Here is a 25,401-nt window from a genome sequence, read left to right as displayed (position 1 = left end):
CAAAGAAATGATATATTCAACCAATTCTAGTAAGAAATGATATATTTTAAAATTATTATTAGAAATTCAATAATATAACATTGTTTAATCTACATGCTATTATATACAATAATTGATACTAGACCTATCCATATGCTTTCATCTGGTTTGATTATGATCGCGTTTGAATATAGTTGGTTTCATCAAATCTGGAGTCGAGTAGATAAGCCGACAAGGACAAACACGACTTGTTCCATAATTACTCATTCATCATATCTGTGTACAATGTAATGACATATATTTGGTCAAAATTATTAATGGTTCTATAATTTTTTATCATATATATATGACTAACAATACATGTATATATATCATCTCATATTTTTAATTACATATACATAATAATAAATAATATTAAGTAAGTTTTATCTAAAAGGATAAACATTGAATTTAATCAAACCTAGGGTCATATTGTAATTCAAAGACTGATTCAGTTGACAATTGAAGTTAAGTTCGTTTTGAGTCTAGGACTAGATTTGAATTCATAAAATTAACACCACCATTATTTAGGACCAGAAAATGGACAAGCCTTACTCGACTCATATTCATCTATACTTACTAGTAACTTAAAATTCCCATCTTATTTTATTTTGGTTAGATAAAATGAAAAAAATAAATAGATGTTTGACTCAAACAAGAATAAAATAATATTTGTTATTGTGAAAAATATAAATATTATTTTATTTTATGAGAAATTATAACAAATTATAAAATAATATGTCACACAAAATAATAACGAATTTGATTGATGAGATGGTCCTCACTTATAAATAGTTCCCCCTAACAGATTCAAGGTCAATATAGGCACATATCTCTTACGTAATGGATGATGCCAATTATTCTGAGAAAGTCCTTTTGTGGCCATGTTCGTCACTGCCGGCGTAAGCAGTTTTCCAAATTTGACTGGGCATAAAATCAAAATGTCAAATAAATCCTGTCTGAATATTATAAGCTCTTTTTCCATTAATTTTTTATAGTTTAAAATCCATGTACATCAATGATAATTAATAAATCAATAGTGAATAATTGTTGACAATGTAAAACATATTAAGTCCATTTTTTATTCACCAACTTCTTTTGCTACATGTAGCATGTATTTAATATATATTGTATGTTTAGATTTTAATATTAATGTGTGAGATTATAAAGTGAAAATAATAAATTATTTATCTTTTTGAACATGTTAACTTTTATTAAATTCATATTTTTTATAAATCAATTTATCTCAAGCTTAGTTTAAAAAAATCAAACCATACATTCATCACGTTTATCTAGTGGTGTAACTATAACTTCATTATAAGGTCGATGGTTCGATTTTTTGGAACTATATTTATTGGAAAATTCAAATCGATGTCCCAAGAGTATTAGTTCCTTACCCTACGATGTAAGCTGATTTTGGTAATTCCTTTGCGTGGCGCGCAATCTACCGTTGTTTTTTAATGGCATGAAACTATGAGGAATCAAATATATGTTAGATTGTTGTCAGTAAATGAAGGCAATTGGGTTATATTGGTCGGCGAGAATGGCTCAAGAGATTCGCAAAAACGACGTCGGATTATCATCGAGTAGTAGTAGTAGCAGCAGACGATTATGGCCTTCTGTTCTCCGTTGGATTCCAACTTCCACCGATCACATCATCGATTCCGAGAAGCGCCTTCTTTCTATTCTCAAGTAACTATCTCTTTCATTCCATGCTTCTAAACCCTAACTTCCCATTTTCCATTTTTCTCATCATGTCATACCATTCATCATGATTTAGTTGTTTTCAAATATATGGATGAGCCCGTATCTATAAAGCACGGATACGGATATGTATGTGTCAGATAGGATATGTACCTGCTACCTAGTATGTAGACATACATTTTTTCTTTCTAAAACATAGGATGCCATTAAGGATGCGTGTATAAAAATAGTCAAAATATATAAAATATGATAAAATTATAAGTGTAAATCAAAATATATTCAAAGTAGAAATTATAATGAAAAATTTAAATCATCGTCCTCCAAATTTCCAAGTACTAAAATTAGAAAATATAGTATAATAATTCATAAAATTGCTTAAATAAGTTGGTGTTTGCGTAATTATTGAGATGTCGCTTAGCTTTGATAAAACATATCATTTTTTTTTTTTAACGTATGAGATACATATTTTCATCTTTATTTTTTTAATTTTAATTTTTGGATACTCTACGGATACGTATCCTTCACGAATCTGAGCGTATCCGTGTCGGATACGTGAGCGTGCTCAACGAAACCGTGCTTCAATGACCCATACAATTAAGGGGATAACCTCAATTTCTAGATGAAGAGAGACCTATAAAATCTATAAACGAGAAGTTTTTATTAAGGATTTAGATTTTAGAGGTTAATTATTTGTCTAGACATGATTTATAACAAGACATTAAGGCATGTTTGTTATGGAATGTTTTGCAGGACTCCTTATGTTCAAGAACATGTTAATATAGGTTCTGGTCCTCCTGGCTCAAAAGTCAGATGGTTCCGATCATTGAGCAACAAACCGCGGTTTATTAACACTGTTACATTTGACAGTAAAGATGATTCTCCCACACTTGTAATGGTTCATGGATATGGTGCTTCCCAGGGTTTCTTTTTTCGCAATTTCGATGCTCTTGCCAGTCGTTTCAGAGTTATTGCTGTTGACCAACTAGGGTCAGTGTTTTTCTCTTATAATCCTAATGTCAATGCTGTACATGCATATTGTCAGTAACTACTTTTCTGAGATATTGATCAATTTGATGGCCTTATGCTCCATTTCGATTTAGTTTAGGTTTCTCTTGCACTTTTATTTACTTTGTTTTTTCAAGTTTGGATACACACTATGTTTTAAGGAAGCTGACATGAAAATAGTGAGTGCTTAGTAAGATTTATAAGGTCCTTTTCTCTTTGCATCTTATACATGGGTTTTCTTTCTTCACCATGGTCATCAGTTCTGTAATGTTTTGTGCATTTTGAGCGGATAGATAGTGTCAAATTATGGCTTTTATATTTTGTCATGCACATATATTTGTTGACTTACTCCGTTGCCTTGAAACTCTTTTTCCAGCTGGGGTGGATCAAGCAGGCCTGATTTTACATGCAGAAGCACTGAAGGTTGGTTAAGAATTTTGTTGCACATTGTCACTGAATAGAAGGAAATACTACAGTTAAATTGTAATTGGGAAGTTTTACTCTGTTTCTAAGCTTCAAAGTTACAATAACAACTACTTATGAGTTGCTATTGATACTACAGAAACAGAGGCATGGTTCATTGATTCTTTTGAGGAGTGGAGAAAAGCCCAAAACCTGAGCAAATTTATACTACTTGGACATTCATTTGGTGGTTATGTTGCTGCAAAATATGCCCTCAAGGTGAATAGGTGCATTGCATATAAATTTAAATGCTAAATATAACCGACTTTTCTATTTTTTTAAAATCATTCTGATGCCTATTTTAATCCTTTTTATATATAGCACCCTGAGCATGTACAACACTTGATTTTGGTGGGATCTGCTGGATTTTCATCAGAATCAGATGCTAATCAGTCTGAGTGGTTTACAAAGTTTCGAACAACATGGAAAGGATCAGTTATGAACCATCTATGGGAATCTAATTTCACACCACAAAAACTCATCAGGTAAACCTACCCTCTCATTTTTATCATCTTATGCTCAACTTAACACCACCTCTTTTTAGTTTAGACAGTTTAGGTTGCTTTGCAATGTTTCTATTTTTTTTTTTTAAACCGAGGCTATAATGATAGTCCATTTGAAAGTTTAGAATTTTCGATTATGAAAGTTGTCATTGGAATGGAAGTTTGTATTGGATGATAGTGTAATGCGTTTTTTTCATTGCGCAGGATAGTATTGTCTGACTCACTTTATTTAATATCTATTGTAATTGTGTTGTCATTAAAGTAGACAAGCATGCTGATTATCGACTTAAATTCATATGGCCCCTTCGTTATTGAATGGCGGGTTCTATATATTATTATAAACTCGAAAGTCATGGTTGGTATTGCTTTGGAAGAACTTCTATGATTTGCCTAGTTAATGCCATAGGGAGCTTGTTGCTGGGGTTGCAAACCATTTGGCTGCCCTTTGATGATAGTCAAATCAAATGTGGGGTCTAACACCGTGCATTTTATACTTGAAGGAAGAAGTTCAAATTCTCCTTATGCCATGTCTAACATTCATTTTAAAAATCAAGCAATGTGGATTAGTACTAATAGCAACAATGCTCTAGTTTTCCTTGTCTATTGATTTGCTTTGTTGTTCTTGTTGACTTGTTAATTTTGTTGTACATAATAAAAATATTATGCTCTTGTTTTTATTTATATGGTCAACATCTACTTTTATTAAACTGTCATTGTTTAATATTTGTGGCAGGGGTTTAGGTCCTTGGGGTCCTGATATTGTCCGCAAGTATACAAGTGCTAGGTTTGGTACACATTCAACTGGGGAGGTACTGACCGAAGAGGAATCAAGATTGCTTACAGGTTTGGCAAGATAAGACACTGATATGTGTGGTCTGGATGCAAGAGTACATTCTAATTCTTTTTTTTTCTATTGTAGATTATGTTTACCATACGTTAGCGGCCAAAGCTAGTGGGGAGCTGTGCTTAAAGTATATATTTTCGTTTGGAGCATTTACTAAGTCGCCTCTTGTTGGCAGGTTCGGTGATCATCTTCCTAATGTTAAATAATTTGTCTTCAACTGATTTGTTTTTTATTTTACAAAAGTATTCAGTTTAGATCACAGTGTCTTCCAGAGTACAATAAGTAAACAATTAACTGTCATACTTAGGTTCCCCACTTCTGGTACGAAGTTACTGCTTTTGGAATCATGCTGTTTTAGGTTAAAAAATGCTAGTGCCGTAGCCATGTTTGTCAAAGCCAGTTTGGTCCAAGGATGGGTGGGACTCCAGCTGCGAAAATGTTTTAGAGTCTCTCTTTTAGTGGTTCTTTTTTGTTTTTCGGATACAACTGTATTGCATGTTTGAACCTACAAGCCCATTTTATGTACCTCTCCAGTAGGCAGTAACCTGTTCCTAGTGCCTTCATTATTACTCGTGTGTGGACGTGTGGTCAAATATTAAACTCCCAACATGAGTTGAAACCGTTGGATAAGAACATTATATATTGTCCTTATGTTTAGGGATGATAAAGTAACTGCTGGTGGTGGCCGAACTGCATCCGATTATTTATACACATCTATCCCGTACTGTATCGTCGAGACTCTGAGAACACCATATGTGCATACTGATAGGAACAGATAAAGGAAAGGAAGGAGTGAGTGGGAAGGAAGATTTTTAGTTATTACTGACATCATTGGTGAAGGAGTTGATTTTTGATAAAATACAATGACATCATTTTATCTATTTAGCTGTGACTCCAGCAGGTGGGAAAAGAATTTGATTGTTATTGCTGCAGTAAACCATGAGATAAACAGAAACTTTCTTTGGTTCACAAACTCTAGATAAATGTTCAAAATTCTAAGATTAATGAAATATGACTATAGGCTTAACTTATATAAACTCCTCTTTCACTTGATGTATTACTATTTTTAGTATTCTTGGACAGTCAGTGATATGTTTTCTCTTCCATCTCTGTGGTGTTACAGTGCCTCGGAGTGGAAGGTGCCGACGACATTCATATATGGTTTCCAAGATTGGATGAAATATGAAGGCGCCCAAGAAGCTCGCAAGCATATGAAGGTTCCATGTGAAATCATCAGGGTCCCCATGGTATATCAATCACTTTTATTTCCCCAAACATGAAGCTATTTAAGTACTATTATTAGAATTTAGAACTAAGAAAAGTAGTTACTTTCTTTGCAGGGTGGCCACTTTGTGTTCATTGACAATCCAAATGCTTTCCATTCTTCTGTGTTTTATGCTTGTAGAAAGTTTCTTACACCTGATCCAGATAATGAACCCCTTCCTCAAGGGCTAACCTTAGCTTAACCTATAATTTTGTGCCAATCCTGTCTGTATTATATTATTTATCTGATACAAATTAAATCTCAATATTCATACACACAAAATATTGCCATTTGATGAAGCCATGTCTTGTTACAGTGAAGTACAATTTACAGGAAATATATGTAATAGCAATACTCAGGAAACACAATGTAAAGAACTCATCATATTGCTAGATCAATAAAATTATTCTTTTAACTATCTAACTGAAGAAAGAAAAAACTCACTCATTTTGCTCTTTCGATATTGGGATGCACAATGATTGCATGGCCTTAAAGAACTCATCCAAACGTTCAGAAAAATGCAAATTGAAGTCATCTAAATTGTAGTAACAAGCGGGTCTTAATAGAGATGTTCCTTCTTGCAAGATGTAGAGGTGTATAGTATGGAACAAAACTATTCTATATCCATTAATTTTTAATATCACTTTCTTTTTCTTTGTAGCTAATGAGAAAACTATTTCATTAAAAATTATTATTATTATTTGTTTTTATAGTAATTAATTTTTCTATGGGTGTAGGTTAGGTGGAATTGGTTATGTAGATGTGGGGTAATAATTTCTTAGCATAGCCTAACCCTTTGCAAGTCATGAGTCATATAAACTAGCTCATTGGCCCACTCATTAATTTATATTTTAGTTCCTTTAGTATAAAATAAGTTTGTTAATTATATTTATAATCATATGTTTTCATTGGTAAATAAGTGTATAGACACCTATGATTATTGGTTTAAATGGCACATGTTTAATTTCTCTTAATAATTTTTGGGTTTATAGAACAAATTTCCGCTGGGAGAGTTATGTCCCGGCTCGAATAAAATTACCTCTTTTGAAGATTTCAAAACAACATTAAGGAGTAGCAGAAATTAGGAAACAATAATGGCGCGCTCAAGTCACAGGGAGAAACATGCGTTTCGCGGTAGCGCGAGAGAAAATAGCCGTTTATTTTCATTAATTAATTAATAATGCGAATTTGAAGTTTGAACAAGTACACATGCCATGCTCACTTTTTCATCTTGATCCCTCTCACACGAAAAGGAAGGGAAATTTCGATCGCGTTCAAATTTCATTTTCTGTTTCTGTTTTGAATCGTGTTTTGTAATGGAAGATACCTCGTCGATCTTGTTGCCTCCTCAAAGATACGCAGCGGCTGGTACATTTGCTCTCGCACTTCACCACTCTCAAATCCACTATCATCAACCTCTCACTCACGATAATCACCAGCTTTGGATTCACGATGATTCTGGTTTGCTTTGCCCTGTTTTTAGGTATTCAATTTAACGTCATAAAGTTAATTCTGCAATGATCTTGATTAACTATGATATAAAACAAATTTTCAATAATCCGTTGATAAATTAACAGGTTTCTCGGATTGGATGACCAAGCCTGGCATGGCCTAAGGGAAACTGCAGCTTCTTCTTCCCAATTCAGGCATAGCCTAGAATCTGTATGTTTTTTCATTCTGTTTTCTTTTCATTTTCGGCTATTATTACTTTTTTGGGAAAATTGCGTTCACCTCCTTTACATTTTGAGTTAATTATACTCTACACCTCTTTAAGTTTAGAAATTATATGGACATTCCTTGGATTATAGAAGGTTTACATGTAAGCAACATAAGTTTCAAGAGATACATGTAAGATATCATGAACTTTGAATTAATTATACTTTATATTTATTTTATTCTAGAAATTACACTCATCTCTCTTGAAGTTAATTTAAATGTGGTGAGAGCATAAGCTTCATGAGTACAATTAAGATATCATTAACATCAAGGGAGATCTATGTAATGTTAACATAGACCATAAGAGAGGTCAGTTTAATTTCTGAAACAAGAAGTGCATCAAGTATAATTAAAACAAACCTCAGAGGTCAATGTAATTTTCCCTTATTTTATTTATTTAATTATTTATAGTTTGAAATTGATTTCTGAGAACAACATACTAAAACGATAGTTATTTGATTTCAGTTTTTAAAATTATTGGCTGAGGAAGATGCAAATTGTTCAGAAAGATTGGATAAAGAAGCTGCATTGACTAAAGCTGTTGATGCCACATCTGTGAGCATGAATACTGCTGCTGATTCTTCAGAAGCAGAAAGTGGGGAGCACCAACAGACAACTAGAAGCCAAGAAAATTCGTGTGATATTGGGATAAAATCTTCTTCTGTGGCTGCTGATGAAACTACGGAGAGCTCAGTTCTTCTGACCGCAGAGCCAGAGAAACAAGCTTCTACTGCACTTGGAAATGCAGGTTTTGAACAACCTTTGGAGGAGGCATCTCTTATCAGATACCCAAGGAAAGTGACAGTTCTTTACACACTTCTTTCGGCTTGTGTAGCAGATACTACTGAGGTTGTTGACAAGAAATGCTGTCAGACAAGGCAAGGCTATGATGCTCGTTACCGTGTGGCTCTGAGGCTGCTTGCTTTGTGGCTTGGCATCAAATGGAATGAAATGGTCAGTGCGCTTGGAATACATGCATGCATTTCAAACACCGCTTGGCATCATATATACCTCAGGATTGAGTTATGTGTGAATCTTCATTGAAAATGATTTTATACTTTAATGGTTTGGTGTGGAATGGATACCAGTTTGTCTAGCATTTGGTAGTTTATACCAGTATATCTATGATTTAGTAGTTTTAATGAAGTGATTCTTGGACAGCACTCCATTGCTAGAAGGTTACCTTCATAATAATATTTTTCAGGAAGCAATGGAGGCTATGGTTGCTTTTTCTTTAATGGATTCAGTGAGTAAAGAAGTTCGCAAGGAAAATGACTCTGTAGGTTCAGAAACCAATTGGGATCAATGGAAGCGTGGAGGTATCATAGGAGCAGCTGCTGTAACTGGAGGAACCTTAATGGCTGTAACTGGTGGTATATCCCTATATCTATCTTACAACTTACAAGTATCTTTTATCTAACCCAAGGTTGGGATAGTATCCATATCTTAAGTGTTGACACAAATGCTTTGACAGGCCTGGCAGCCCCTGCAATTGCTCATGGATTGGGTGCGTTGGCTCCTGTATTGGGTGGTATTGTTCCTGCCATTGGTGGTGGAGTTGCTGCTGCAGCAACTGCTACAGGATCTGCTGTTGGATCTGTAGCTGTTGCTGCATCATTTGGAGGTGGAGAACATTTTTTGTGTGTGTATATATATCAGGAAAGCTATCACTGCCAATAAATAATCTTGAAATGTATCCACACCCAACCTATAGCTAGCCATAGTCATAGTTACTTGGTACACAATATGGTAACTGGTACAGGGTTCACTTGGGTACGCAGTTTGTCACTTTATAAGATCTTTATGATGAACCCGGTCTGTGGTACATAGTATGGTAAATTCGGTATAGTACGTAGGGTAAATGAGAGAATTGTATAATTATGGCGTTAATGTTCAATCCTTTGGCTAATTAAGAAAATGTTTTTTGTACAACCGACTTGGACACCCAATATAGATATCATATATCAATCTATGAGTGAGTACGAAGGTATCTCATATTTCGAGGTGGAGCAGACATATTGTATGCAAATGTTGAAGAGGTGTCAATTAGGGTGTCATGTCTTGTAGTTTATATATATATATAAAGTACTCTAGCATATATCAAGAATTGAACACTTCAAAGAATCTTTAGATAAGTAACCATTTTTTACAAATGTCCTTTTGTTTCCTCTCTTTTTGTGGGAAGAGTAGTTTTAGAAGTTTTACATTGTATGAATAAATGTCCCGTGACTTCTTATTTTGTACCTCAGCTGCCGGAGCTGGCCTTACTGGGAGTAAGATGGCTACAAGAATTGGAAGCCTTGAGGAATTTGAGTTGAAAGAAGTTGGAGGAGTTCATCAAGGCGTAAGTTCCAAATGTGATATTCTGTATTTAACTACTATTTATACATATTTATGTAGATTATTAGGAGCTTTAGTGGTTTAGGAAGAGGGAGCCAGGGAGGGCACTATGGATTTCCACTAGGCATTTTGTCCATGACTTGATGTGAATACAGCATTAAGTTAAACATAATGTGAGTTACACTATTATGATTGTTGGAATTTGAAACAAAACCTCATTTTTCATCTTTCAGCACCTAGCAGTTGGAATCTCCATTTCTGGGCTTGCATTTGAGGAGAAAGATTTTGTAAAACCTTGGCAAGGTCACAACGATAACATGGAGAGGTGTGGAAAATTCTACTTCAAGAGCTTTAAATGTTGTAGAAGTTTTGTTACTGTGTAAAGGGTGTAATATTAGTTTAAATGTGCTCTTACGGTGGTTAAAAAGTAGTTTCACGTAAGTACCCATAAGTCTTAACTATATGATGACTATCTATATAACCTAAATAGGGTTTCAATACGAGTCCAAATATTTGTACTAACGACCTGTGCATATAGGTATGTGCTCCAATACGAGTCCAAAAATTTGATTGCACTGAGCACCGCCATCCAGGACTGGCTTACTTCAAGTAATTCAATGGGCCCGTTCCATGCACCTATTAAATTCATTTGACATATACTAACTGAAAGTATTTGATGATTATTGTAGGAATTGCGATTGAATTGATGAAAGAAGGTGCCATGCTTACAGTGTTAAGCTCACTTGTGGTGGCACTAGCATGGCCAGCAACTTTAATTACCACATTTGATATCATAGACAGCAAATGGGCAGTTGCAGTGGACAGGTTAGTGCTTATAGTCTTTGCATGTAATACCCATGTAAAAAGGCTGTGACGTGCTGATGGCTATTTAAAGCAGTAAAGTTTATTCACCATTATGTTGATAATTCTGTCTTAGCTGTGGAAAGTTCAAAAAAAATTAAAATGTGGCCTATGTTGAATACTTTTTCTTTAGGGAACATAAAGATGGTCCTTGGTGTATTCTTGCCCTTTGTCAGTGATCTATTTTGATCTTTTTGAATTTTCGTACATGATCTATAGCCTGGCTCTCCTCTTTGTTGGAGCAGATCAGACAAAGCTGGTAAGGTGCTTGCTGAAGTGTTGCTGAAAGGCTTGCAAGGAAACAGGTAACACCATCTAATGTGAATGCAACAGGTTAATGTTAATATTACTTCATTATATGATCCAATATATGTGGTAGCTTTGAATTTATGGTCCAGGCCTGTGACACTAGTAGGTTTTTCATTGGGAGCCCGTGTTATTTTCAAGTGTCTCCAATGTTTGGCTGACTCCAAAGGAGACAATGGTAATTAGTAATATTGTCTCTTGGTTTTCATATGCACTGGAAAATCTGATTGTTAGGTTTATTAAACCTTCATACTATGCTGATTTCTACAGCTGGACTGGTGGAAAGGGTTGTTATCCTTGGAGCACCTATTCCAATTAAAGCTGAAAATTGGGAGGCAGCTAGGAAGGTACCTGGAATATCTCTACATTCTCTTTTTAACTCTCTATCCATTAACTTTTCCTTAAGTATTTTGTGGTCATACTATTGTGCAGGTGGTGGCTGGAAGGTTTGTGAATGGTTACTCTACAGATGACTGGACGCTCGGTATAACATACCGTGCTAGGTATGGGTTATATTTATATATATGATTTATGGAAAAGCTCCTCTGAATTGAATTTGTCTATGAATTGAATATTTGACTAATTTTGAGCAATCTTATTATATCTGAAACTAAATCAAGGACAATAAAGTACTTGCCACTGTAAGGTAGTAATAGTTTTTTATAATTTGAAAGTTATTGGTTATTAAGATGCATGGATAGAATTTATCTCCTAATGTGCTAGTGTACGACTCTTATTCTAATTTCTCCATCGAATTTGTTGGTTCTGAGGATTTCCATAACTGTTAAAAGTGATACAGGAACTTCCAAATTAGGTTTACATCAAAACTCTTCAATCCATTGAAAGTAGATTATAAATTATTTTCATACCACACGTTGTCCTACAGCATGAAACTGAAAACTCACTATTCCAGTCAGTTTTCACTCTACCAAGTTCTATATAAAAGATTTTTCATCCTAATTAGTTTTATCTCTTCTTATTTTCCACATTTCCTACCAAGCATGGCATAAGAAAGCATAAGCACACATATCTTTTGAAATATTTTGCGCGCAGTTTGCTTTCACAAGGATTAGCTGGAATCCAACCTGTTGATCTTCCTGGGATTCAGAATGTAAGCTCTTTACATCTTCTGCTCAACTCAGATATTTACATTGCAATTATGTATTACTTGAAGGAACAAACTACTTTTGTTGCTTTGCAGATTGATTTGACACATGTTATAGAAGGCCACTCTTCCTACCTGTGGATGACACGGAAAATACTGGATCAGCTTGAATTGGACAATTATTATGCTGCTTTCAGAAGCGAACATGAAAACCCGCAGCAAGAGAAGAGTACATCAAACTAGCTTCATTTTCTCTTGATTCTTCTACTCTTCTCTCCACTTTTTTTTCTTTTCTGAGAGATCAATATCAAACATGTTTTTCTTTAGTCTGCTGCCTGTTGATTTGTTGTAAGATAGGTAAAATTAGAAAGTGGTGATTTTAAAAGAACTGATGGAGAGGCGGTTTATGTACCTACAAGAGAAGGAAGAAATAAATATGAAATAAGCTTGTCTCTGCATGTAAATGACCATGGATAATTGGATATGGAGCGCACTGAGGTAATCGTGTACTAGCTTTTTCAATTGAATGCGTGATGCCCAAGGGAATTCTACTTCCCCTAGGATATTAGGACTGACATATGATACCTGAATATTATTACTATGGAGATACAAAGGTGGTTATTAGATATAGATTTTTGAAGTTAAATTTATTCATTATGTTTTGTTATGCTAGTATGGTCCAACTGTCCGAGGCATGTATTTTTTAGTGGAGTGAAGTATTATTTTACTAGTTTTTAAAATTCTTAAGTGTTCATCATATTTGATCATGATTTTAGAAAAGTAATATATTCATCATCCATCATATAGGTCTAAAAAATAAAGTATAAACATCAAAGATTTTAACAATAGGACCAATGCTCACAATTTTTTAGTTTTAAAGGTTTTTTAATGTCAAAAAGCCAGTATGAGATATGCTTAAATTTTCAAATTAGTAAAATGATTGTTTCCTAGTTATATGAGTACCCTATTATCTGGACTGGATTGTATACATCAACTTATTTTCCCAATCGTCTTCACTAAGCCACTTAAATCTTGTAGTATACATTCTCTGGAATCGTTGGCTTAAAGGTCAAGCAATAGTAACTCATAGGACGCAGGGTAGGATTGAGTTGTCAAACCATCTTGTCCATTGATGATGCATGATAAGCCTATATACAAGTGAAAGGGACCATCCTAAGCGATATATTCTTGCTGTTAATTAGTTGATGCATGAATGGATTCATTATTCCTGAATCTGATTAAAATATGTATTTGAACTATTTCAATTGATTTATTTACTGTAATGTGTTAGTTGGCCATAGTAAAAGTGAAATACAACTCCAAACAAACTTTAATTGTAATATTAGGAATCTGAATTTTAGGATGGTTACTTCAAAATTGTTTTACTTAATTTCACAAACAGTGATTGTTGTTTCCTAGTAGTGCAACACACTTAACACCACAAATAGTGGAGGGATCCATTTATACATAAGTTAAATCAATAATATGAGGTTCTAGTATCAATTTTTAATCTTTTTGATTATATTGTTTTTTCACACAACTCCTCTCTCCAATACTAGTACCGGAGTGGTCTTTATTTAGAAGAACAACATTGTGAAATTGGCCGCAATAAATTAAATCAGGACTCAAAAAGCAGTTTTTTATGTGAATTTGGCATCACTCTGTAACATTGTGTATTCTCAAGAATGTTTTTGAGAAATATCAATGCAACTTTGAGAATGAACAAAAAAACAAATGATGTAAATACATGTTGAAAATTGGTTATATCTAGATCCCAGAATAGAGGGACCCGCCCTACGTTGTTAATGGGGAGATTCTGGTTTCTAGGACATAAGGGGTTGCACTACTTTCTACTTAGTATTACTGCATACATGAGCAAGTGGCTGTAGTGGGGACAAAGTGACAACTAAGGCATCAAATCATGTGGGGACAGACAAATCGCAACTACTACTACTTATATACAAGCTGTGAAAGGAGACGAGTGCAACAACATATCATTTTCTGTGGATGGAGAAGTTCAGAAATTCTCAGTTCCTCTGTCTAATCCTTATGATCACAATTGTTGGGCTTCAATGTGAAAAGCTCAACAATGGCACTGCCACCGCTCCAATTACTCAAGATCGTGCCACATTTAGAGAACACACATTTGACACTAAAGTCATCAAAGGTAGTTTGTACTACAGAGGAAGAGGGAGAAGTGGTGGATGGGGAGGAGGTGGTGGTGGAGGAGGTGGTGGCAGTAATACATGGGGAGGAAGTGGAGGAGGAGGAGGAGGAGGAGGAGGTGGCAGTAATACATGGGGATGGGGTGGTGGTGGTGGAGGAGGTGGAGGAGGAGGTGGTGGTGGAGGAGGTGGTGGATGGGGATGGGGGGGAGGAGGAGGAGGGGGTGGTTGGTGGAAATGGGGATGTGGAGGAAAACCAAGGCATGGTAGATTGAAAGGAGGAGGGAGAGGAAGACTCCATTATAATAAGCCAAATAGAAAGGAAATGTTTGGCAAAGAAGACTATAAGTTAGGAGAGTTTGCACAATGCATGGGAAGAACTCATTGTAGAGGCATGAGATTAGAATGCCCTCTTCATTGTGGAGGACCTTGTCTCTATGACTGTCACTATATGTGTAAAGCTCATTGTCACCGACCCTGAAATATTATCAATGCTCCACCCAACTCTCCACTCTCCAGTATTCATCATTTTCTCTTCTTTTGCTCGTGATTTCATGCTGATTCTCAATTTCTCATAATTATGACAGTGTTCTACGTTGGATTTCTATAATGAGGTACGTAGTATTTTGTACGTTGTATTTCTATATGTTCTAATTAACCACTAAACCTTGGTGTTTCTTATCATTTTGTTTCTTCAATATTAGATCATTGTTTCATGACCATGAACTACTCCTACCACTGAATATTGTATATGTTGATGAGTACTATAATTGATTAGTGCACCATAACAGTACTATTTTTTAATATAAGAGTCTTGCTGAGGTTGTATCATGGCACGTGATTCCGTGGTGGTGCGCATGTGGAATGCCTTTATCAGAGAAAAAAAATACTATAATTAGCCATTTTTAATTCAAGATAGTAATATATACTTATTTACCAAAATAACTATTTGTAAATAATTCGGTGACTTGAAGAGAAATAATACATTTCTCTCATTTTGTATCAAAGTCATGTGCAATGAAAAATACATGTAATTCTCATAGGGATTTTTCTTGTTTTATTGTACAATCTGATTAACAAATACATTCTCTACTCCATTTCACTAGTTTTGAGTTTCAGTTTTGGGACAACCCATTAGAATTATACTTTGTGTTATAACTCTCAATGATATACAAAACTCACAATGGATTATTATTTTGTATTCTAAGACTAGAAATTATAACTAAATTGACAAAGATAGAGATATAAGAAAAACATCTTTTATTTTTATTTTACTGGCATTTGTCAATTCTAGAGTTTATATTATAAAGCTCAAAATGGTAGACGCATTTTTTTCAATTCTAGAGAATATACATTGATTTTGCTGTGACAGTGGTGGAGCTGAGGTGTATTTTTCCTTGGCACATACAGCATTTCCACTATTATGTTAAGTTTTTGGAACTAAATGCCAAGAAATATATGCTCCATCTTTTCTTTGACTCCCATGCATAGAATCAATTAACAAAACTAAACCTACAAAGTGTTTATATTGTGGTATAAAACTCCATTAGATCCATAAGATAACCAAATCATTAAGAGTTTGATTTTTAGGAGCCACACTTTTCCTTAACAACACCATTCTCTAATTTATGAGGAGGAGGAGGGGGTGGTTGGTGGAAATGGGGATGTGGAGGAAAACCAAGGCATGGTAGATTGAAAGGAGGAGGGAGAGGAAGACTCCATTATAATAAGCCAAATAGAAAGGAAATGTTTGGCAAAGAAGACTATAAGTTAGGAGAGTTTGCACAATGCATGGGAAGAACTCATTGTAGAGGCATGAGATTAGAATGCCCTCTTCATTGTGGAGGACCTTGTCTCTATGACTGTCACTATATGTGTAAAGCTCATTGTCACCGACCCTGAAATATTATCAATGCTCCACCCAACTCTCCACTCTCCAGTATTCATCATTTTCTCTTCTTTTGCTCGTGATTTCATGCTGATTCTCAATTTCTCATAATTATGACAGTGTTCTACGTTGGATTTCTATAATGAGGTACGTAGTATTTTGTACGTTGTATTTCTATATGTTCTAATTAACCACTAAACCTTGGTGTTTCTTATCATTTTGTTTCTTCAATATTAGATCATTGTTTCATGACCATGAACTACTCCTACCACTGAATATTGTATATGTTGATGAGTACTATAATTGATTAGTGCACCATAACAGTACTATTTTTTAATATAAGAGTCTTGCTGAGGTTGTATCATGGCACGTGATTCCGTGGTGGTGCGCATGTGGAATGCCTTTATCAGAGAAAAAAAATACTATAATTAGCCATTTTTAATTCAAGATAGTAATATATACTTATTTACCAAAATAACTATTTGTAAATAATTCGGTGACTTGAAGAGAAATAATACATTTCTCTCATTTTGTATCAAAGTCATGTGCAATGAAAAATACATGTAATTCTCATAGGGATTTTTCTTGTTTTATTGTACAATCTGATTAACAAATACATTCTCTACTCCATTTCACTAGTTTTGAGTTTCAGTTTTGGGACAACCCATTAGAATTATACTTTGTGTTATAACTCTCAATGATATACAAAACTCACAATGGATTATTATTTTGTATTCTAAGACTAGAAATTATAACTAAATTGACAAAGATAGAGATATAAGAAAAACATCTTTTATTTTTATTTTACTGGCATTTGTCAATTCTAGAGTTTATATTATAAAGCTCAAAATGGTAGACGCATTTTTTTCAATTCTAGAGAATATACATTGATTTTGCTGTGACAGTGGTGGAGCTGAGGTGTATTTTTCCTTGGCACATACAGCATTTCCACTATTATGTTAAGTTTTTGGAACTAAATGCCAAGAAATATATGCTCCATCTTTTCTTTGACTCCCATGCATAGAATCAATTAACAAAACTAAACCTACAAAGTGTTTATATTGTGGTATAAAACTCCATTAGATCCATAAGATAACCAAATCATTAAGAGTTTGATTTTTAGGAGCCACACTTTTCCTTAACAACACCATTCTCTAATTTATAGCTCATCACTTTCTATATCTTTTTTATTCCTTTCTCTCCCTTGGATCCATATCTTTACGTATAAATGGAGAATTACTATTAACTTTACACCAACTACTTCTCTGAAAAACAATAAAATTCAGGCACAGGAATAGACATCCATGATCTATGGATGTGACTTTCATATGAGAGTTAGAAATGTCATCTTCTTTGAGTTTATAACGTTTAATGCTAGCTTCTAAAACTATGTGCATGTGATGTAAGTTATATGGATATAAGTGTCTACTGCCACCAATGATATAGGTCAAGGTACCATATGAAATGATAGGGTTAATGACACTTTTATAGACTGCTTTTTTTAGTTGATAAAAATTAACAAAGAATCAGAAACTCCACAGAAAACTTCCTAGTTTTGTAATAATAACTGGCCCATTACATGTAACATCTATGCACTAATAGTGTAAAGATTAGACATGTTTTGTGTATTATTCATCATTTATTTGTATTACTTTTATTTATAAATTAATGATGATTAAAAATGAATAGTGGATAATGCGTGTAAAAAACTCTTACATTATCGATATGTATTTTTTTTTTCCTTGAGGCATACCATTATCTTCCTCTTTCATCTACACATGCTTTTATATTTCGTATTTATAACCTCGTTCCATACTTTTTAATTTCTTTCTCTTGTTCCCTTTAGATCTCCTCTTCTTGATTCTTTTAGCTAGTGTATGTTTATGGAGAATTTTTGTTTAGCAGAAAGTTGCATACCCAATCTATGATTCTCTAATCCCTCATATCTGTGAAATCAAATAAAAATGTTTTGCTTCTGGTGAGATTTCATGGTAAATCTTCATGAATATATCAGGATTAAATGATCATGAAGATTAAAGTGTTGAGAACATTTATGCTTCATGGAGGACAAATCAGAATAATACAAGAGAAATAGGTCCATATTTGTCCTATTCTCATTAAATGTTAATTTTCGCTAAGCTAGGTCGTGCTCAGAACAGAAGCATCACAAATAAATAACTCAGAACATGCATAAGGCTTGCTCCGGAAAAGGCAATACACACATTAATAATAAATAGAGTAACTACAAATGACTATTAAAATAATAGCTTACAAGTGAAATCATGTCCAAAATTAAATTATAATCATTTTCATTACTTGCAGGGAGGATGAACTGTAGTTGCCATATATATAGTGGATAGTATGTACAGAATTATGCCAATAGTTATCAGAATAATACAAGAGAAATAGGTTAATTGTTTTCCCAAAAAATAAGGAATTATGATCATCTCTAGTGGTAGAGAGTATAATTGTCTCAAAAAAAAAAAAGAGAAAATATGAATTTACCATGAGAGGCTGACATGTCTTGTTTAAGAAGTTATCCCACAGCAAATTGTTATATTGAGAAGTGAATATAAAAAAATATTTAAAAACAAAAAGTAATAAAAAATAGTATTCTCATTGGTTTGGGATAGGGAATAAAACACTATTTGTGACAAGTGATCCGTATCCCGAATGTTTTGTATAAGAAGCCATCCCATATGTCAAACAGTTTGTAGATATACCCTTTGTTCATGTTAACCATTGTAACGAGCACCAAAACCACATAATATCCACGTTTTTGTTGGCCATAGGCTGATCAAATTAGTAACTACAATTTGAGGTGTTTCTTTTATGAACAAAAAACACTGAATTTAATGACAGCAAAGTAGTTACGTAAGAGTATTCTCAAAAGTGCAATCCATTTGTTGAACAATTCTTTCTATTTTTCCTCCAATGATGCAACTCATATAGGACTATATTGCAATGTTAAATTGAAAATATTTACTCCCCCAACCCTGTGTTGATTCCAATTTCAAACTTGAGTATTGAAATAAATATATTAAATACTAATATGAGTAAATTTTGTTTACATAATAATTCGTATGAACTTTGTCAATTACCCACAAAGACAATTTTACTGTTAGCATTGTGAGCTACTCAGTAGGTTTGTTCTACTTACGTCCAGGCTCACCAGAATCTTGGTTAATCTCCTTCAACAAGTTTTTGGTTTAAGTTATACCTAGCTTGTAGTAAGTAGAAGAAGATACAATTAAACAATGAAATATTTTCAAGCTTTTTCCTACTAGCCATAATATAGATAACTGCCTCTGATAATAATTCGTAGCAAGACTACTAGATAAAGCATAAACATGAGTTACAGATTCATTCTCTTAACATTATATAACACATTATTTACACAAACTCCAGGACAAAGCACCCTCCTATTTAATGATTAGATACATGTATAGCTGCTACGGTTGAGACCATGGAATCCACTCCACATAAATTGTGACCTCTGCAGATTTTGTAATATCCGTCTTCTCCCCAACTCTCTCCCCATGAGTTCTTTATGATCCAGTAAGGCTTTTCCTTCAGCCGAATCGGAGCATAATCCGCAGCACCATAGCCCACAAGAAGAACCCCATGATCCAAATTCTTACCACAGATGTATGGGCATGAGACACCACCTATATAAGTTTGCATATAAACTGCATTGATACCAACTGTACCATGCAAAGTAATGATCAGTATTCTCCAATTATTAGTAATTCAATCTATCTTGTCCTTTGAAAAATGAGATGATAAAAGAATTCTGCAGATAATTTCTAAAAATCCTTTCAGGGTAGGGATCTTAGGGGATGAGGTACCTGCAAGAGGGCCATTCTTAACCAGATTTGCTGCAATTTGATCTTCGTCAAGGGAAACAACACTGAAATTAGATATGGAAGCAGCAATTTTGGTTTTGTCAAATTTGCAGGCGCCACGATCTCTTCCCGTGTAAGGATAGTCCTTTTCTGGCACTAGCCCACCAGCCTTAAGTGTGTACTCAAATGCAGTGTTCATTAATCCACCATTACACCCTGAGTCACATGCTCCACGTTCTTCCGGATCACACTAACAAATATGTAGAGAGATTGATTAATTCGTGATGCTATACCACAAGATCATTAGGTTGTACCACTTTGCATCTTCCTATGAAACTTAGCTCATTTTCGCAAAAAAGAATGTGCAGGTGCATATCAAGTCTTCAATATACAATCAGATAACATATTATAACTCATAAGCATTACAATGATTTAAACATATAATAAACAAATAGGTGAAACTATCAACACAATTAACAGTTTTCACGGATAGAGCCACAATCAGAATAAGAAAGACTAACCTCATGATCACAATCCACAAGCTGTTGCTCACTAAGGCTCACTAGCTCGCCAGTGGCCAAGAAATGAGCTCCTTCCAGTGCTCCTGTGGTACTAAACGACCAACATGATCCACACGACCCCTGTTTTCATTAATCATTCCATAAACTTAATCTCTCTAATCACACCATAAGCAAAGTTAGCAATACAATTACCAAAAATGAATATCTTTGATAACACAATTAAGTTACTCATAAGCTCGTGAATTAACAAATTCGACAAAAAAACAAGCCACTCGATGATATTTGATATATAAGCTTATTCCAATAAACTACAAGCAATGGCTCATAAAGTAGAGTGTAATATGTATGCTCCAGGAGTATAAAAATTTATACAATATCACTGCATCATTTATTTGAATTACTTTTTTGATTTAATAGGTATATACTATAACTATTTTTTTACATTGTCAGCAGTTGATTTGTTAAACATTATTGACTCTCAAACAAAAGTAATGTAAATCAATGGTGAATGATATGCTGAGAGTATATTTAAGTTCCTACTTGTGATGAAATATGAACGACGAATAATGATTGATGATGCGGTGACAATATATAAAATTCATACACAATGAGTATGAGTGCATACATTTTTCTCTCCATAAACTAATGACTTATTTCATTTGATATTTATCAGTTAGCATAGTTTATTGGTAATATGAACATACCTGATTCTTCACGGGAGTGACGGCTCCATGGTCTCTCCAATCAAAATCTGTAGGTAGATCGTTCGTTGGAAGGATAGGAGCCTTGTGAGCATCGTTAGGAAGACGGAGAGGCTTGTTAAGGCCGAGGAACTGGCGGCGGAATTCGGAGTGAGTAAGATCGGAGAACTTCGTTACGCCGTGGACGGCGGAGGGATCAAGCTTTTGGTGTGACTTGGCTCGTAGTAAGTTTTTCTTGAACACACCGAAGCGGTAATCGTGTTCCTCTTTTGTGGCGTAAGTCTTGCCGAACTTGGCCTTGAAGGTGGAGAAGTGGTGCTCCTCCGCATTTAGCAGGTGGTCCTCCGTGTCCGCCACCACTTGACGGATCAGAAGGTCGTTATTGTCGATTCGCTCGGCGTATATGGCGGTTGCTACGGCGGCGGAAATAAGGAAGAGGGTTAAAAGTGGGTAACGAGGAGCCATTGAGTGAAAGGAAAGGTGTAAATGGAATGTGATATTCTGAGAGATTATATGATGGTTTCCACTGAGAAAATTGTAAGTGAATGTAACCAATGGGGTTCCGACACGTGTTTCTGTTGTTTATAGACGAGCTCTTGAACTTTGGAGTGCACTCATCAGCTACCACATACTCCTTTTTTTCTCCATTACTAACTAATTTCTTGCTACAAAAATATTATCATTTAGTCAAATTATTTAATAAAAAATGTTTAATTTTATTGATAAATAATAATGTTGGTGAACTACATATAATTGTTAACAAATTTGATGTTAATTTTACTTTCCTTAATCCATGTGCAATTACCCCAAGAATCTTATAAAACTCTATGGATACCCGAGTATAAGTTACTGTAAAATACAAAAGTATAAGTAAATATAAATACATTAATTAAAAATCGTTAAATGTGTTAACTATGGATACCCGAGTATAAGTTAATGTATGTTAATATAAGAATATATATAGATAAAAAAGACACCCAGAATAAAAAACAATCAATGCATCTTAACTTAAATACATATATAACATGGGGAAAAGTAAGAAAACAATCACGAGAATTAAAAGAACACAGTAGAAAGTGATCCTGGCTCTTAAATTTAATTACTCTATATAGAAAATAAATATAATACCCAATTCATTAAACAACTTTTAATAAAACTACTAACAGACTTTGAGTTATACTTAGTTAAAAAAATATAAATTACATGCAGTTGATAAGATATGATAGTGGTTATAGGAACTTTGGATTCAGATAGCGGAGAAAAGGAACTCCTACTCTTTTTTGTATGATCGTTGCTTACAAACATGCCAAGGCATGATAAAGGATCAATGAAGAAATTGTTATATGATCATTACACAAGCGAAGTGTTTATTGCCTAATGAAGTGTCATAATTTGATTACCATATCTTAATATGAGATTTAATAATATTTGGAAGAATAGTATGATTCAATTAAATGAAAATCGTTGTCGATAAACTTCACATTTCTTGTTAATATGTGTCGTAGTGTTTAAAGAACTTGATTGTGTTCCACGTAGATGGGTGGAAAAAGGTGAACCTTGCTAATTGTATTGATCCAGTTCATCATTAGGGTAATAATAAGATAAGCTGAGTTTAACTAGGGTATATAATTAAGTGATTATCATATCAATTTTTCATAAGAGGAAGATGATATACTTCATTGAGTTGTTGAGAAACATATAACCCCACTCGTCTTGTAGGGTGATCTTACATGTCGTTTTATGATCCAATGTTATAGTATGATTTGGGGCATAAATGGAACCCTTACACATATGACATTTGATCATTGTGGTTCAAAATTTTTTTGTCATAAGTTTGGTTATTGTCATCTTAGGGATGCTAATGAATGATGCCTCAATTGGTTTATTTTTTAACTATTAAGCATGAACTTCTTTATATTTGGATCATGGGTTTAGTAATCCTATCACGAAATAGAAAATTTTATTTGTTTAAGCATTAATGGATAATATTGACATTTAGTTAATTTTAAGTTTGAGATTTTTGCAATTTTAACTAAAAACTATAAAACAAGTTGAAAATTGTGAGATTTAATCTAAAAGTTGTTAGTTGTCATTTGATACAACGGTTAGAGCATTTAAAAAAAATAAAATATCTTCCATAAGTATATATTGTATATTAATTGAGTTTGACTATAAAGTATAAAGTAAGATATAGGATTGAATCATTTATAGGAAATTGAAGTCTTATAGAGTTGATTATAAGAAAGGTAATTCTTAGTTTCTTAGAATTAAACTCAATTTAGATGAGCTAAATCGCGAGAACGGAGGATGTGATTTCTAATGCTTTCTAAAAATTACCATTTCCAAGAGTTTCCTAATTTTTGGGCTTTGAAATGACGCCCAATGTTACAACAAACATTCGAACAAAGATCATATGTCATCAACCATGTTTTATTACATGTTTGAAGCATATTATATTTTATCATATGAATAAAAGAAATTTTTAGAAAAATAAAAAGTAACAAAAATTCACATTCGAAACAGGTAATCTCGGTCCGAAAAATTGATCGTTGATGACTCATGTTTTTAGGAATTAAAAGAAGGTTTGCTGTTACGACAATCTTGTTTGATTCTTTCACACTAAACTCATGCTTGCACTCTTCATTTCAGTTACACTCACAATGTTGCCTCTTCTTTCTTTCTTTCATTGCGTGTGGTATATGAGAGTCGTAAGGCTGAAGAAACACACTCATTTTTCATGAAGCTGAAGTACATTATTATTGTCCACCTACTCCTCATCTTAACCATTAATTTTTTATGATTTAATAATTTAGATATACTCAATAATTCAAACCATTGGATATTCCTAGAATTGATATACTCATGGAATAAGTATATCTCTCATCTATATATTAGAAGGCTTTTTTGGGTCTGAATCGTATGGACCCATAAGGTTGAAAGAGTTGGGTATGACATAGTAATGGCCCAAAAGCCCAATGATTAATGGTAAGCGTAAGTCAGAATAAAATTGACTAGAGTTTCTTCTTCTTCTTCTTCTTCTTCTTTCTAGTTAGGGCTTTAGATTACTCGGGAAAGAGGAAGAGATGGATGAAGAGAATGGAAGTTCAAACTTGGAGACTTCAAAAGCAGAGAGATCGGTGTGGCTAATGAAGTGTCCCGTTGTTGTCGCTAAATCATGGCAACAAAATCATAATCATAATAATAATAATCAACATCATTCTCAACCACCTCTTGCTAAGGTTGTACTCTCCCTTGATCCTCTTCAACCTGATGATCCATCTTCTCTTCAGGTATAAGTATTCTACTCACTCAATTTAATTCAAAATTGCGTAACTGTGTTAATTTAGGAATTTATCTGATTTTGAATGTGATAATTTAGAAACAATTGAATCAACTTTCAGTTGATTTTATTTTGTTTTAGTAATTTCAATGACAATTTTTTTTCTTATTTGTCTATCTGTTTTATGTATTCTATTTCTACAACTCCACTACCTCGTTCAAATATGTTGATTGTGCTATAGCATTGAAGATTCGGCTTCTAGATTCGTCGTTGTATATATAGTTAACTGCTTCTGATTATCTTTGTTGCTTCTTTTGGTATGGGATAGTCATTCATTTTATAACTGTTTCATAATTATTACAGTTTACGATGGAGATGGCTGGCTCTGGAGCTGTGAATATGCCGAAATCGTATGCTCTGAATATGTTTAAAGACTTTGTTCCAATGGGTGTCTTCTCTGAGACAAACCAAGGTGAGAGTTGTAATCGCAGCTTAATGTCAGTTGTAGTTCTTATTCATCCGTACTGGTTTCAAAATTGTCACTATTGGATCAAAACCGTGACGCATATGTATTAGATATTTAACATTTTTTGATATCTACTTTTAACCTCATAGCCTTACGAATAATTTATTCCCATCCCACTTTAGATGTGATTTTTTCTTCCAAACCAATTTGTAAAAATTAAAACTCAGACTTAGAAGTTATTGATTTGCCATTGTGAATGTGATGTTGGGTTGATAAAGGGATGATTGGAAGACAAGTAAATCTGAGATGGAAGGTACTTGAATTTAAGCAATACAACTATTGTTTAATTTCATAATATTAGACTATTAGTTAATACTGAATTTTTTATTTGATCGAATTCCCCCCCC

General features: G+C 33.9%; 5 protein-coding genes across 5 annotated transcripts in view; 4 read left to right on the top strand and 1 right to left on the bottom strand.

Moving 5' to 3' along the window:
- LOC109328737 (1-acylglycerol-3-phosphate O-acyltransferase) lies at window positions 1,436–6,129 on the top strand. The gene is made up of 9 exons (XM_019562338.1): window positions 1,436–1,710; window positions 2,473–2,709; window positions 3,104–3,150; window positions 3,290–3,408; window positions 3,511–3,674; window positions 4,426–4,535; window positions 4,612–4,711; window positions 5,660–5,783; window positions 5,877–6,129. Exons 1-9 carry the CDS (start codon window positions 1,529–1,531, stop codon window positions 6,000–6,002), a joined length of 1,209 nt encoding a protein of 402 aa, XP_019417883.1. The 5' UTR covers window positions 1,436–1,528; the 3' UTR covers window positions 6,003–6,129.
- On the top strand, window positions 6,884–12,768 carry LOC109327386 (transmembrane and coiled-coil domain-containing protein 4-like). Its single transcript, XM_019560508.1, has 15 exons — window positions 6,884–7,283; window positions 7,378–7,462; window positions 7,982–8,470; window positions 8,721–8,889; window positions 8,991–9,140; window positions 9,766–9,860; window positions 10,090–10,181; window positions 10,395–10,465; window positions 10,546–10,681; window positions 10,963–11,022; window positions 11,116–11,201; window positions 11,294–11,370; window positions 11,456–11,526; window positions 12,077–12,134; window positions 12,225–12,768. The coding sequence occupies exons 1-15, from the start codon at window positions 7,117–7,119 to the stop codon at window positions 12,369–12,371; spliced, it is 1,953 nt and encodes a 650-aa protein (XP_019416053.1). The 5' UTR covers window positions 6,884–7,116; the 3' UTR covers window positions 12,372–12,768.
- On the top strand, window positions 14,136–14,903 carry LOC109327771 (RNA-binding protein cabeza-like). The gene is made up of 2 exons (XM_019560921.1): window positions 14,136–14,454; window positions 14,881–14,903. The coding sequence occupies exons 1-2, from the start codon at window positions 14,136–14,138 to the stop codon at window positions 14,901–14,903; spliced, it is 342 nt and encodes a 113-aa protein (XP_019416466.1).
- LOC109327490 (cysteine proteinase 15A-like) lies at window positions 19,520–21,762 on the bottom strand. Its single transcript, XM_019560656.1, is given in 6 exon segments — window positions 19,520–19,716; window positions 19,719–19,745; window positions 19,748–19,885; window positions 20,030–20,276; window positions 20,548–20,667; window positions 21,252–21,762. Coding segments are annotated over 6 exon segments (1,077 nt in total). The 5' UTR covers window positions 21,714–21,762; the 3' UTR covers window positions 19,520–19,633.
- The window catches only part of LOC109327328 (transcription initiation factor IIF subunit beta), a 3,171-nt gene continuing 2,065 nt past the window's right edge, over window positions 24,296–25,401 (top strand). The window contains exons 1-2 of the mRNA XM_019560425.1: window positions 24,296–24,538; window positions 24,892–25,000. Coding sequence (XP_019415970.1) covers window positions 24,332–24,538; window positions 24,892–25,000 — 316 coding nt within the window. The 5' untranslated portion in view covers window positions 24,296–24,331. The remainder of the gene's footprint in view (window positions 24,539–24,891; window positions 25,001–25,401) is intronic.

Source organism: Lupinus angustifolius, chromosome LG15 (assembly GCF_001865875.1).
Source record: "Lupinus angustifolius cultivar Tanjil chromosome LG15, LupAngTanjil_v1.0, whole genome shotgun sequence".
Taxonomy (NCBI): Eukaryota; Viridiplantae; Streptophyta; class Magnoliopsida; order Fabales; family Fabaceae; genus Lupinus; species Lupinus angustifolius.
This window is presented reverse-complemented; position numbering and strand designations above follow the sequence as displayed.